We start from the raw sequence: 15,949 nt of genomic DNA on the forward strand, positions 1-15,949 counted from the left end.
AAACTAGAACTAAATTAAAAACTCTGCATACAACATGTATAAGCACTAAGCTAATGTGCTAATCTTCCTTTTTCTACAATTGTTTTTTTGTTTTTTTTTCTTTATTATTTATTCCCCAAACAAAATCTACATACAACATGACATGATAATTACGAAATAACCATACAAAAAACACTATATATATCAATAAAATTGATAAAAATTTTCAAAATAACGGAAACATTTTGAAATATTCATATTTATGCTGACAACAAATATTAACAATGTTTTATCAGTGGTGACAAACAACAACATGGTCAAAGTGTGGCACTGTTGGAAACTCCAAATGGTGTCACCATTATTGGCAATAAACCTTCTAATGGTAATGCTTCGTTAACTAACTACAATCATGATCATGAACAAAACGAGGTGGAAAGACGTAATTTGCGCAATAGTGAAAATGAAGATGATTCCTTTGAGTATGGCACAGATCGTGAGAGTAGTGTTTATAATCCCACCACCATGCCATTACGTTCCGTAATGGCTCAGGCCGGTGGACGTAATTCTCAGAAAAATTCCGATACCGATAATGCTCACGATCAATCGGATCTCTTGACTAAAGGCAATCAATTGGGTATACCCGAATCACGTTTCTCACGTTGGATACCTAAAGATCAACGTGAAATCTTAGAGAAACAAGCTAAAATAATGGCTGAACGTATGAAACCAAAAACACCAGAACCTAAACGTATTACCGAAACGCCTGAAGAAACGACAACACCAGTGACACAATCACCAACAACATCCAGAATTAATGATAATAGAACAACGGCCGCAACAACGGCGGGGGCAATTAAACAGAGTAACGTACCAACGGAAACGGAAATCTAGTAAAGTATTAGTATTAAATTAAAGGAAATAAAATTATCTATAATCTAAGTAACTTAAATAAGTAAGAGTATGTTATGTACTTTGAAAGAAATATATAAGATTGAAAATTTATCGTAGGTATGTGAGGTTTAAAACTTAATATATAAAACACACAATTGAAAATAGGGAAAAAATTTAGTAATTTCAGATTAGAAACATCTACTTCTTATTCATCTGGTATTATGCTTGAATTACGATCTTTTCTTTAAAACCCGTTTTTCTCGAAGCGCCTTTTTTAGATTATGTCAGTCTTGTAATAGGTTAAGTTTGGTTGATAGGAGGAATTAGCTACATCAAATCCGAACAAATTCACCGGGCCTATTATGCGCTCCTTTTCATGAAATATTTTTGTTGGTAATAACAAAAACCTTATATAGTATTCACTAAATGTATTATCGCCCGACGTTCAGAAACTCAGTTTCCTGGAAGTAATTCCGAAGAATATTGCAATCAGTGTTCGTGAGGGATGTTATATCAAGAATAATATCACTTCTAAGATATTTGGATCTAATTTCGGCAAAAGCCTGACAATGGCAAAGAAAGTGCTCCAGAGTTTCACTGTTCTCTCTCTGCATGCTCTTCATTCTATGTGTCCACTCAGCATACGTACCAGACTTGTTCATTTTGAGGAGACTTCTCGTCCTGCTGTCGTTAGGGTCAACCCATAGGATCTTTGTGGTTCTACCCATGTTTTAATTATTCCAGGAGACCTAATGGGTCTTATAGTAAATGACCAATGAAGTCCGATATATCGATGTCAGACTGTCTGTCTGTCTGTCTACCTACCTATCTGTCAGTAAAACTATATGCCTGTTCGTATGTGTTTTGAAAACAATTCTGAATCGAACTCTACAGAAGAACGATGCATACAATCCTGACTCCATATATAGTGTCCACTTCCCATTACATAAAATTTAGGATACCTTCTTTAATGGTTCTACATCTTCTCCCCTGTTCACCACTGAGCACTATCTAGCCTTTGATAGACAAATAGTTGATGGTCAACTAGACTATCCTCTTTTAGGCCAAGTAATGTCCTTGGAATCTTGAGAGTCACCAACAGAAGAATGGATTGATTGAAGAACGCACGGACATTTACAATGACCCCGATTATATAGACTTATGGGTTCTATCCAATTTAGTATACAGAAAATTTCTAATTAAACGAGAATGTTTTGAAATATACATAGGTTATGCCCCTACATCCGATTCGTTTACCGATTTGTCCCATTTTCTATACGGAACTTTCCCAATGGTGATTATTTTGTTTAAAAGATCTTCCCCTATATACTCTCTTCGGGACTCTATCTCTTGACTTAACAGATAAACATTTGACAGACGATCTACAAGCAGGTATATTGAACGACACACACACTGTAACACTATAAGATTTAAACGATTATAACTCCGTTAAAACCCAACAAAAGTATATGATGATGGTACTCAATGGAAGCGTTGGGAACTCGGCTATCTGTAGAAACAAGTTTTCAAATAGTCTCATAGATTTATAACTACAAGCGTTTTTGTATATTTTACGTTTAGCTAACTTTGGATGCAAACATTTAAAATTGTTTTTCACCATAAAGGAAAGTAGAGTTCACAAGCTTCCGTTGGACACCAGTTTATATACTCTAATTCTGTTCTGATATATAACTAATGATGTATAATTAACAGATAATATTTCGGAACTTTCTTATCATGGACTCTTGCTCTAAAAATAACTCAAAATGTACAATTATACTATGAACAAAATATTGTCTCTAAGAGACTGTTATTTAAATGCGACTATGAAGATTCATTTTCGTGTCCTTTGATTAGACATTATAGAAAATTCAAAAAGTACTAGTTGTAAAAGAAAACAGTACTATTTTCTAACAAAAAGGTACTAAAAAGCCTTGTATTATTCTTGCTCTCAATAGACATTGTTAACGGACGAACAAACTAATCACATTTAGGACACGTTATCTCCTTCGAAACATCCGCGTGTTCAGCAGTCAGGAGCATTGAAAGACAGATTAATTTTCGTGTCCTTTGATTAGACATTATAGAAAATTCAAAAAGTACTAGTTGTAGAAGAAAACAGTACTATTTTCTAACAAAAAGGTACTAAAACGTGTCGTATTATTCTTGGTCTCAACGGACGAACAAACTAATCACATTTAGGACACTTTATCACCTTTGAAACATCCATGTGTTCAGCAGTCAGGAGCATTGAAAGACTGACGAACACTTACAGTGTCTTAGTTAATAAGTATATTATGGGTTCCACGACTTGTCTTTTGAGGAGCACATATAATGGCAATATCAATATTTTTTCTGTTTTCGAAGAAAATTTCAATTGATTTCAATTTACACGTCATTCGAGTCAAGACCTCGTCTTGCCAAGACCTTTTTTAAAAAATTTTATTAGAAATTTCGATAAATTTCGAAGCCCAGAATTTGCCCCCTAGTTACTTACACTATAAAAGTATCCCCTTTGATATCATCGTATTTTGAAGAAAATAAAATGACATTTATTTTATTTAATAATAAAATAATTAAAAATTTTTCAATTGTGTGTTTAAATTAATAGTTTTAAAAACCTTTTTAGCACTGGTTTAAGTTTAATTAAAATGGAAAAAAAACGAAAACAAAATGGCGTCATAACAAGACTGCTAAATTAACTGTAATTATCTGTTAAAATGACTACGAATGTTAATTTAATTACATATGCAGTGTTTAAAAACAAGGCAATTAAGCGAATTAATGAAATTAAATTAATTTAATAAATGTTAACATATTTTTTTTTTTAAACCAAACAAAGGAAAGGTTAACTCAGCAAAAAAGTGAAATTATTAATTACTTTTATTAAAAAAATGTCTTCCACTTAAAAAGTTAAGTTAAAGGTTATTTTACTTAAATAAAAAATAACGCATAGTTAATAATAAAAGATTAAAAAAAAGTTAAACTGTGGTTAAAACTAAAAATAATGGAAAATTGCATTAAACTATAAATAAAACTTATATTTAAACAAGCAGTTTGTTATATTAATGATACTTTTTTAACAAATTTAAACTTTGCGTTTAACTGCAGTTAAATATTTTATTGTTAACCACATGAATGGTTAAAATGGTTTAAACACTTTAAACTTTAAATTAAACTATATAGTTAAATATTTTATTATTAACCACAAAAATGGTTAACCCTTGCTTTGTTTTAAAAAATTAAGTAAAATTATTATATTTACATATATTTTATTTATATTTAACTCAAGTGCCTTATTAACACATTTGTTATTAAAAAAAAAATACATTTCATTACATAAATAAGGAAAAATAAAATATTAAATAACATATCTATGTACAATGTATGAATGCATTAATTTAATTTTTTTATTTTATTTTATTAACACCATTTGCAAATATTAATTTATTTAAACATTTTATTTTATTTAATATAGATGTAACTTTAACTATACATCAAAATAATTACATTACATGTATTTCTTTTATATATTTTAAAATATTGATTTTATTACATTTACTTTGGTTTTAAACAATTATCAACATATAGTTTTAATTTTAAATATTTTTTTTTCATATACGAAATTATAAATAACAGTAATTGATTATTTTGTTCTTTTCATAAATTGTTTGTAACAATTTTATATGGAGAATACAATATTGTTTGTTTGTTTTTATATACAATGCTGACTTTTTAATTAATTTTTTTTATTATTATTATTAACTTGTTAATATACATATTGTTTTATCCAGGCAAAATAAACAATTCTTTAATTAATTTGTATTAACCAAGTAGAAGACAAAAGTATTTAATAAATTATTGCATAAAATTTTTATATCAAAAATATAATTTATGACAAATAAATTACTCATTACTTTACTGTAACATTAAATAATATTGATATATGTAAATAAACTATAATTAATTATATGAATTCAACAAATTGGTTAATGTTGTTATTTTATAGTTGTTTTCATTATTTTTTTTTTTTAATAATAAATGTCACCCGTTAAAAGTTTAAATAAATATAAATTATTTTGTAGCTGAAAAATGTTATTAAAATTTTTAATAATTACACTAATCAGGGAAGGTTTTGGTTGAAAGCTCACTGTAATAAGTTGTGTTGTAAATAATTAAGATTATTTTTTTTTATTTTATTATTTACTTGAAAACCTATAAAGAAATTATAGCCAAGCATGTCCGACCATATGTTATTATATACTATTGATTTTCTGAAATTGTCTCAATTAATTGGTCTCGAAAGCACATCATTTGTGGAACAACTACGGTTAATTTTTAATTTTGAACATTCAGCCAGTCTGGGTAGCTTGACTAGTCAGGGTAACGTTAACACTAGACTTACACAGCCCATTACCGATTCTGTGAGAGTAGGGTCACCGAAAAATATGAAGCCCCTTACCGGGTAAGCGGAGCATGCTTCTTCCTTTCCTTCCATTAGTGTCTTAGTGACAAATTGCAGTTTTAACCAGCTGCTAGGTGAGGTTAAACTGCCGTCCCTCAGGAAAAACCAGATGCCGCCCAATATATAACATACGCTGCTGGATTCGGACGGACAAAACTCACTTAAGTGTATGGTTCCGATTTGAACCATCCTCCAATGAAGATAGAATAGTCAAGGAAATCGTCTTAAAGCCGCCCTAAAGGGAAACAAAAGCTATCAGGGTAGTTCTTAGTTTCACGCTCAATGCAGACGCTTCTGGAATAGGTGACCCTATTAGAAATAGCCAACCAGCCAAAATGCTAACCATTGCACTTAAGCTTCTGCATCACGTCAAGATGACTACCCGTCGCAAATGATCCACCCGTCGAGTCCTTTTTACAGAAGGGCTCTCATTCATTCAGAACCAATATGAAACAGTGTAATAAAATGTTATTTTATGGAATTGACTATAGATTATTGTATGGACTGGTCTATAGACTAGTCTATAGATTATTCTATGCACTAGGTCAGATTGTTCAATGGATTAGTCTATGGGCTATTATATGGACTAATCTATAGACTATTGAATGGACTGTTCTATATACTATTCATTAGACTATTCTATATATAATTCTTAATACTAGTATATAGACTAGTCTATCGGCTTTTGTGAAGAATTAGTAAATGGACAATGTTATGGACTAGTTCATCTAGTCTATGGACTATTCTTGGGAAGAGACTATTTAATCTGTTGACTAAAAAATGGAGTTGTCAGTCTATGGTTTAGTCTTGGACAATTGTATGACCGATCTATGAACTAGTATGTAGTATTCTATAGACTATTCGATGGACTATTTTGTGATTATTTCAAAATCATAATTCCTTCCAGGAATGAATGGTGTAAGAATATACCACTAGAATCTTTACATATGGTTCTAAAATGAATTGTGGTGTTGCTTCTGATGACTTCTGGTAAAAGTATCTCATACCGTCTTTCCAACAACTGTACTGTTTTTCGGACTACACTTCTCTATTAGTCAGACAATTCATGAAAGATCTGTCAAGGCTGGGTCGTCTGTCTGTCAATTAAATGAACAGGCAGATGAGCTAGCTAGAACAGTTATTTTTTATTAAAAGCGGTATTCTCAGGTTCTTTCCTCAATAAGATGGAATAATCTAGGCGCATGTAGAAGGGCCAAGTTATTGTGGTCTTTATTCAATGGGACATGCACATGACAACTCTAACCCGTTATATCAAGTTTTATAGCAATAATAACTGGAAGTCGACTGGGGCTCTCCTTCAATGAATATTGTCGCAGTTGCAAAGAAAATGAAAAGGAAGAGGCAGTCTTCCATCTTCTTTCCGAATTCCCTGCCTTAGACGGGCAATTTCTTCATATTAAACCTTAATGACATCCTAAAATTTCTTAAGGCTACAGGCTGGACTATAATACAATTGAGTCGAGTAGTCCAATCAAAATGAAGTCTCTTGAACTCTATTTGACTGCTGGGAAATAACATGATAACCAACCAAGTCCATTGTCTATAGACTAGTCTAGTCTGTAACTACTATGGGGACTAGTCTAATGTGTTGATTAATTATCTCAGCTGGCATTCCAGTTCTGTTGCCAGTTGCCAAAATGAAATTAGAGATGTGGTTATTGAGACGTTATTTAAGTAATGAGATTTCCTTGACTTGAGTCACTTGCAAACGGAAAACATTGTTTTGTTTTCTAAGGTTACGGTTGCCATTTATAATCGACAAATAGTCTGTTAAGAAAAGTATAGCTTGGTCAATTATAGAAGAAATGTTTAACAGGTCAGGTCGTGAAGTGTTTTTGTCCTGCAGATTTGTGATGCCAAAAAGTACTGAAAGAAGTAAAATATTGCGGAAATTTCCATTCCTGTTAGATGTTTTTGATGCAGAGGTTTCTCATTTATTTGAAAAAAGTTGAGACTGATTTTACTCATTTCAGCTATTAATCGACTTATCCCACAATTCTCGCATGAAAATTCGAAATCGCATATAAAAGTTCGTGTACAATTTTTGATTTTTATTCGGTAACGTAAACCGTAACACATTTAAAATGTTTACCTCAATGACAATCGATCCATTTATTAAGAATTCTAAGAATTTCATTCATTTCCATTTTCATATGATCTTTATAGCAATCTCTATAATGAACTCAATACTGCCTCTTCAAAAGAAACCCACTACATTAAACATTTTCACAGGCATAAAACCACAACACATGTATTAAATTTAACCATTAAAAAATTTAAATACGATAAACAATTTATTAAAAAAAAAAAAAAAAAATACTATGAACAAGCTACCACAATCACTTCTGCACTAAAGGATTAAAAACAGTTTAACACTAACGAAATTCTGGTAAAAAACGTTTCAATCATAGTGAAAAAATTAAATAATTTTTCATTGCATTAAGCGTTAAAAAATATTAATGCAGTAGTTTCTATGTACAATACTCAAATAAATAAAACTATTTGTTTCTGTTTATGTAAGCACTATGGGACACAGGGCGATACAAACGACACATACAGAATGTAATTAAAAATAAAAATATTGTTGCACCAAAAACAACAAACAAAAATTTTAAATTTCTATTATAAATAAAGAAACTAATATGCGAGAGTTGTGTGATAAGTTTCAATTGAGATGCAACAAGGTGGTAAAAACCCAATACCAGCATAATTCAGTTCAACAAAGTACAATTTCTTATTCTTTTTTATGTCTTTTGGACGTTTTTAATAAATCCCCTAAAACATTTATTTATTATTAATGGAAGTATTAAACAATTAATAAGTATCGTGTTGCTTTTGGACAAAATCAATATATAACTTAATTGAACTCGGTCTTTTAAAGAAATAAATATTTTAAACCCATTGTGCAACAACCCTCGTAAATGCAATTAAATTATTTAATTGCATAAGTATAAATAAATTTATACATTTTTTTATATATTTACAAATTTACAACACTAAAACTATTGTATTTTTACTAACACACACATACTACTACTACTATTATTATTATTACTATATTATTACGTACATACATACATAAATGGTAATTGTTGTGAGTTGTTTTATTTTTTTACTTTTTTCTTATATATACTTTAATTTAAACAATTTTATTTTTGTTAACTTCTTGTAAACAAAAAACCAATAAAAAACATACTTTAACTAAAACCAAATTCAATACATATAAATTTGTAAAAAACCAATAAACAAAACAAAATATACAATAAAACAAACCTAAAAAAAACAAAAATATATAAAACAAATACAAATAAAAAAAAAACAATTCATCACTTACACCTGAATCATCTTGATTTTCTAATAAATAAAAAACTCCCTCCTTCACTTCACTTCACAATCATACGTACCACCAAAACCACCTCAACCATCATCACCATCGCCAACGCCAACCGTTCGTCGTCGTCATCGCCGTCCATCATACAGTAGTGACACTGAAAGTGCTGACGTTAAGGCAACATCGACAGCAACAACTGCAACCACAGCCGCTGTATCGGAATTGGATGCAAATGCCCCAGTGAATAATGAAAGTGCCACCACCAACAATGCTGACAATAAAAAGTCAAAACGTTTACCCTCATTTGCAGCCATCTTTAAACGTATGAATGAAAGAGATACTTCAAACAAACGAAAGAACTACGAACAGGAAGTCAACAATGAAGGTGAAGGTTTAACACCGACAAATACAACAACAGCAGCAGCAACAGAAGCTAATGAACAATTGGCAACTGATGGTAGCACCAATATAAACACTGATGGCAATGACAATCAACCCAAGGTACGACTATTGTTTTAATTTTTTTTTTTTTATCATGTTTTGTTATGTTTCCTTTTATTTATTTTTTTTTTATTATTTTCTAAAGCAACAACGAAATCAATTGTTAATTGTTGATAGGGGACTTTTTTTGTCGTTTTCTATAGTTTGAGGAAAGGGAACAAGTATTTTTCATTTCCTTCTTATAGTCATAGGTAAAGCAAAATTAGTAGAAATGTAAGAGTGATACATTTAGCAAAAAGATATGGATATTAAAAAATACAACTTTTACATAGCTCTTTTAGCAATGTAGTCACAAAAATTCTTTAATAAAAATTTTAAAATTGTTTGCTCGTAATCAGCTTAAAATGTTCGAGGCCCATCAATTACTGCTTCTTAATGCCCTCGAAAATCCGGGGAAAAGATGTGTTAATAGTGGCTTTGGTTTTTTTTGGGTGTCTACATCTGGTAGGAGTTTTAACACTCATGGCTGACCAAAACTCCTACCTGGTAACAATTATCCGCATTACTGGTCATGTTCTTGTTATTCTGAAGGATCTTTTGAGGACCACTTGGTGACTATGGTTAAATGAGAAAAATCGCGGATAAATAATACGGGCCAACCAAAATTTTCAAAAGTTGAAAGCCAGAGACCAAGATTTCTCAAAACGGAATATATAACAGACGCAAAACTGTTATTTTAAAATTGACAGGATGGACTTTTAGATTACCTAACAGATTTTATAAATAAAGATGACTTAATGCTATAATAAAAATAGCAGTAAAGTAGCGGTTTTAACAAATTGTGGAAAACTGATGCAATGGAGAAATTGTGAGGTTAAGTGCAGCTCACTCCTACAGATCCAGTTCAATACTTCAGATTACTAAATGTTTCGAGGTTTATTTCCGAATCATCCATATTTGATTTTATTACTTTACTTAGGTCTGGCAATGAACAGCGGTTCGCATATATAGTTGGACTCTATTGACTTCGGTAATTATATTAGTACATGTATATGATCATCTGACCATAGTAGACTGACCTTAAAAACATCGGGGCGTCGGAATGTATAAAGTTACTAGACGTTCGACGGACTCAAAAAAAGTGCAGATTTAGTTGTGAGTTAAGTTGTTAGTATTAGTTAGTAGTTTAGTTCGTTAGACGTTAGTTGTAGTAGTAGACTTAAACAAATAGTGAAGAGTTTTTTAGTTAGTTAGTTAGTAGTTAGTTAGTAGTTAGTTAGTTAGTAGTAGTTAGTTAGTTAGTTAGTTAGTTAGTTAGTTAGTTAGTTAGTTAGTTAGTTAGTTAGTTAGTTAGTTAGTTAGTTAGTTAGTTAGTTAGTTAGTTAGTTAGTTAGTTAGTTAGTTAGTTAGTTAGTTAGTTAGTTAGTTAGTTAGTTAGTTAGTTAGTAGTTAGTTAGTTAGTTAGTTAGTTAGTTAGTTAGTTAGTTAGTTAGTTAGTTAGTTAGTTAGTTAGTTAGTTAGTTAGTTAGTTAGTTAGTTAGTTAGTTAGTTAGTTAGTTAGTTAGTTAGTTAGTTAGTTAGTTAGTTAGTTAGTTAGTTAGTTAGTTAGTTAGTTAGTTAGTTAGTTAGTTAGTTAGTTAGTTAGTTAGTTAGTTAGTTAGTTAGTTAGTTAGTTAGTTAGTTAGTTAGTAGTTAGTTAGTTAGTTAGTTAGTTAGTTAGTTAGTTAGTTAGTTAGTTAGTTAGTTAGTTAGTTAGTTAGTTAGTTAGTTAGTTAGTTAGTTAGTTAGTTAGTTAGTTAGTTAGTTAGTTAGTTAGTTAGTTAGTTAGTTAGTTAGTTAGTTAGTTAGTTAGTTAGTTAGTTAGTTAGTTAGTTAGTTAGTTAGTTAGTTAGTTAGTTAGTTAGTTAGTTAGTTAGTTAGTTAGTTAGTTAGTTAGTTAGTTAGTTAGTTAGTTAGTTAGTTAGTTAGTTAGTTAGTTAGTTAGTTAGTTAGTTAGTTAGTTAGTAGTTAGTTAGTTAGTTAGTTAGTTAGTTAGTTAGTTAGTTAGTTAGTTAGTTAGTTAGTTAGTTAGTTAGTTAGTTAGTTAGTTAGTTAGTTAGTTAGTTAGTTAGTTAGTTAGTTAGTTAGTTAGTTAGTTAGTTAGTTAGTTAGTTAGTTAGTTAGTTAGTTAGTTAGTTAGTTAGTAGTTAGTTAGTTAGTTAGTTAGTTAGTTAGTTAGTTAGTTAGTTAGTTAGTTAGTTAGTTAGTTAGTTAGTTAGTAGTTAGTTAGTTAGTTAGTTAGTTAGTTAGTTAGTTAGTTAGTTAGTTAGTTAGTTAGTTAGTTAGTTAGTTAGTTAGTTAGTTAGTTAGTTAGTTAGTTAGTTAGTTAGTAGTTAGTTAGTTAGTTAGTTAGTTAGTTAGTTAGTTAGTTAGTTAGTTAGTTAGTTAGTTAGTTAGTTAGTTAGTTAGTTAGTTAGTTAGTTAGTTAGTTAGTTAGTTAGTTAGTTAGTTAGTTAGTTAGTTAGTAGTTAGTTAGTTAGTTAGTTAGTTAGTAGTTAGTTAGTTAGTTAGTTAGTTAGTTAGTTAGTTAGTTAGTTAGTTAGTTAGTTAGTTAGTTAGTTAGTTAGTTAGAAATATACCTTGGCCTATATCGAGCCTGTTGTGCGATCCTTTACCAGTACCTCCGGTGCGAATCAAACCCACCACCTCTGGTCTACCAGACTAGAACACTAACCGCTAACTTATCGCAGGCCATTTTTTCATTAAGGAGATACAAAAAATATAGCACAAAGAGCATAGACCCAAAATCTCATATAGTTTTACAATATAAGAGAATTAATTTAATTGTCAGAAATCTATATCATGGACATTATTAGGTTTTGCATACCAATGTCTTACCAGAATACCAATTGAATACTTCAAATTTAACGGCTAAGATGATTACGGTTAATGCTACATCTATTGAAAACAAGAAAAAACTTGTATCCTTACACAATAATAGATTTCACGTGTTTCTTTTTTTGTCAGGACAATATTTACTTTTTTCTCATGTTTTGTTCACACCATTGGGATTTAATTTGAACTCAAATCATTTTAGTATTTTTTCCTTTAACATCCGCTTCCTATGGTTTTCCCTCATTTTTTTATTTACAATAATAAAGTTTATCTAGTTAGTTATTTTTTGCATTATTTTTCCGATTGGTGTAATTTTCAATGTGTTGATGTTGATTTTATTTTTTGTTGTTATTTTACCTTTTTTTCTGTTGTTAGAAAATATTTAAATTAGATTTCAATTTGTTTAGTTGAAATAATAGTTATGAAAATACAATTGAAATTATATCGTAATGAAATATCTTTTGTGTATGCATGTATTTTTCTTTTCAAATATATTTTACAAATTAAATAACAACAACTATAAAAACCTCCCCAAAAAAGGTTATAATATGGCAAACATCAACACCTGAATGGACATTCAAATAAATTCAATTGAATATAATCAAGGTACATTTTGAAAGATTAGAAAATAATTATAATAATTGTTATAGAAATTTAATATCTGTGTATGGATTGTACATTATACAATTACATATGTACATAGTATATACATATGTATACATATGTAAGTATGTAAATATTTTATTTATGTACAAATATTTGTAAGTATATATAAACTATACTAATGAAATGGATGATTATTGTAAATAATATGAATAAATTATAGATTTTTTTGGATACAGATTAAAGTAATATTAAATTTACAGATTTATGATATTTATTTGCATTAATATATGCAAACAAATTAGATTAGCAATTGTTGAAAGATTCCAGATTATTAAAATAAAACTGTTTCAAAATTTTGAACTCGATTTTATTAATACCACCTTAATCTTGATTCAATATTACATTGCAAACATTTAAGTTTACTTTTATTCTTAGTTTTGACATTTAGTACTTAATTAAGTATAATCAGATTTTTCCAAATCTTTATGTAGTCTTTTAAATATTTACATAGCTGCAATACCAATCGGACAATCTAATCAAATGAATGTTGGTTAAAAACAAATGACCTAATTTAATAGAAATGATATCTTTAAGATAATGAAATTAATAAAATTATTAACTTCAATCTTTTCACAGAAAATTTTCGATAAATTTTCCCTTTATTGAAAATTTTCGATAAATTTTCGTTTCATAGGAATTTTTCCTTTCTTAGATTTTCAATAAATATTCTTTTAATAGGAAATTTTGCGATAAATTTTCTTTTCAATAAAATGTTCGATAAATTTTCTCTCTTTCGAAAAATTTTTCTTTTCATAGAAAATTTTCGATAAATTTTCCCTTTATTGAAAACTTTCGATAAATTTTCGTTTCATAGGAAATTTTCGACATATTTTCATTTCATAGATTTTCAATAAATATTTTTTTGATAGGAAATTTTCGATAAATTTTCTTTTCAAAAAAATGTTCGATATATTTTCTGTTTTATAATTTTTCTCTTTTTATAGAAAATTATCGATAATTTTTCTTTTTTTATAGAAAATATTCGATAGGTTTACTCTTTTAATACAAAATTTTCCATAAATTTTCTCTTTATATAGAAAATGTTCGATAAATTTTGTTTTTATGTAAAAATTTTGGACAAATTTTCTTTCCATAGGAAATTTTCGATAAATTTTCTTTTCAAAAAAATATTCGTTAAATTTTCTCTCTTTATAGAAAATGTTTATTTTTTTATATAAAATTTTCGAAAATGTTTCCCTTTTTATAGAAAATGTTTTGTTTTTTTTTTTTCTCTTTTGATACAAAATTTTTTAAAAATTTTCTCTTTTTATGGAAAAATTCTATAAACTTTCTTTTTTTATGAAAAAATATCGATAAATTTTCTCTTTTTATATAAAATTATTTTTCTTTAGAAAATTTCTATAAATTTTCTTGCTATAGAAAATTTTCCATAAATTTTCTTGCTATAGAAAATTTTCCATAAATTTTCTTTCTACACAAAATTTTCAATAAATATTTCGTGCTATAGAAAATTTTCAATAAATATTTCTTGCTATAGAAAATTTTCCATAAATTTTCTTTCTATGGAAAAATGTCCATAAATTTTCTTTCTATGGAAAAATTTCCATAAATTTTCTTTCTATAGAAAATCATCCATAAATTTTCTTTCTATTGAAAATTTTCCATAAATTTTCTCTCTATAGAAAATTTTCCATAAATTTTCTTTCTATAGAAAATTTTCAATAAATTTTCATTCTATAGAAGATTTTCAATAAATTTTCATTCAATAGAAAATTTTCAATAAATTTTCATTCTATAGAAAATTTTCAATAAATTTTCATTCTATAAAAAATTTTCAGCTAATTTTCTTTTTATAGAAAATGTTTAATAAATTTTCTTTTATATGAAAAATTTTCAATAAATTTTCTTATATAGAAAGTTTTCAATAAATTTTCTTTTATATAGAAAATTTTCAATAAATTTTCTTTTATATAGAAAATTTTCAATAAATTTTCTTTTATACAGAAAACTTTCAATAAATTTTCTTTTATATAGAAAATTTTCAATAAATTTTCTTTTACTAAAAAATTTTCAATAAATTTTCTTTCTATAGAAAATTTTCAATGAATTTTCTTTTTATAGAAATTTTTCAATGAATTTCTTTTTATAGAAAATTTGCAATGTATTATCTTTTTGTAGAAAATTTGCAATGAATTTTCTTTTTTGTAGAAAATGTTCAATAAATTTTCTTTTTCTAGAAAATGCTCAATAAATTTTCTTTTGGTAGAAAATGCTCAATAAATATTCTTTCTATAAAAAATGTTCAATACATTTTCTTTGTATAGAAAATGTTCAATTAACTTTCTTTCTAAATAAAGTTTTAAATAAATTTTCACTTTTAGTAGGAAATTTTCAATAAATTTTCTTGTTATAGAAAATTACAATAAATTTGCTTTTAATAAAAAATTACAATAAATTTGTTTTTAATAGAAAATTTTCAATAAATTTTCTTTGTATAGAAAATTTCCAATAAATCTTCTTTCTATGGAAAATTTGCAATAAATCTTTTTTCTATAGAAAATTTTCAATAAATCATCCATTTCTTTACTATCAACTTCTGCAAACAGCAATTTCTTTACATTCATGTTTTGTTGTTTTTAAATTTATATTTATTTCAACTTTCATTACAGGAAGACAAACAACTCGTCTATGCAGAACTTGTACTAAAACCCGCCGAAAACAATGAACCTTTACCAGCAAAAAGTTCAACCGAATATGCGGAAATAGTTTATGTCAAAAAGGACGAAAACCCCAAATAAAATAAAGAGAATTTTTGCAGCAACAACAGAAAAAACATTTAGCATAAATGTTTTTAAATTTAATAAAATATAAAAAATTAATTAAAAAAGAGTTAATAAAAAAGCATTTTAAGATATAAGACAGTTTTTAAAACTAAATGTAAACTAAATAAAAAAAAAAACAATTAATATAAATTAAAAATCTCGCATTTTTTAAAAAATTATTGAAAAAACAAAAGTATAAAATATAAAAATGTTTTCATGTAGAAAAAAAAGCACAACCAGAAAAATAAACACAAAATAATAAAAATCAAAACAAATTATTTAATAAAAAAAGAAAAAACACGTTTATCATCACATCAAAAAAACAAAAAATAATATTTATCACTTGTATCTTTTTTTTATAAATAAAATGAAAAGTTAAAAAAAAATTCAAAAAGCCATAACATGCAAAACAATACAAAATACAATTAACATTCATTAATAATAATAAAAATATAAAAATTTCATGTATTAAAAACATAATAATATTTTTTTCTTTCG

At 27.6% G+C, this 15,949-nt stretch overlaps 1 protein-coding gene across 5 annotated transcripts in view; it reads left to right on the forward strand.

Moving 5' to 3' along the window:
* The window catches only part of LOC119599967 (fasciclin-3), a 243,190-nt gene extending 227,599 nt beyond the window's left edge, over positions 1 to 15,591 (forward strand). Inside the window, exons 6-8 of one of the 5 annotated variants that reach the window (XM_037949941.1) lie at positions 8,837 to 9,188; positions 12,543 to 12,608; positions 15,299 to 15,532. In XM_037949941.1, the coding sequence (XP_037805869.1) occupies positions 8,837 to 9,188; positions 12,543 to 12,587 (397 nt within the window). In that variant the 3' untranslated portion in view covers positions 12,588 to 12,608; positions 15,299 to 15,532. Of the gene's footprint in view, positions 1 to 275; positions 4,075 to 8,836; positions 9,189 to 12,542; positions 12,609 to 15,298 lie in introns of those variants that run through there. The other 4 variants (XM_037949939.1, XM_037949938.1, XM_037949937.1 and 1 more) reach the window with 4 other exon arrangements.
* The last annotated feature ends 358 nt before the right edge of the window (positions 15,592 to 15,949 follow it).

Source organism: Lucilia sericata, unplaced genomic scaffold (genome assembly GCF_015586225.1).
Source record: "Lucilia sericata isolate MDLA Ls3-8-SP2 unplaced genomic scaffold, ASM1558622v1 Contig000098F_arrow, whole genome shotgun sequence".
In the NCBI taxonomy this organism is placed as follows: Eukaryota; Metazoa; Arthropoda; class Insecta; order Diptera; family Calliphoridae; genus Lucilia; species Lucilia sericata.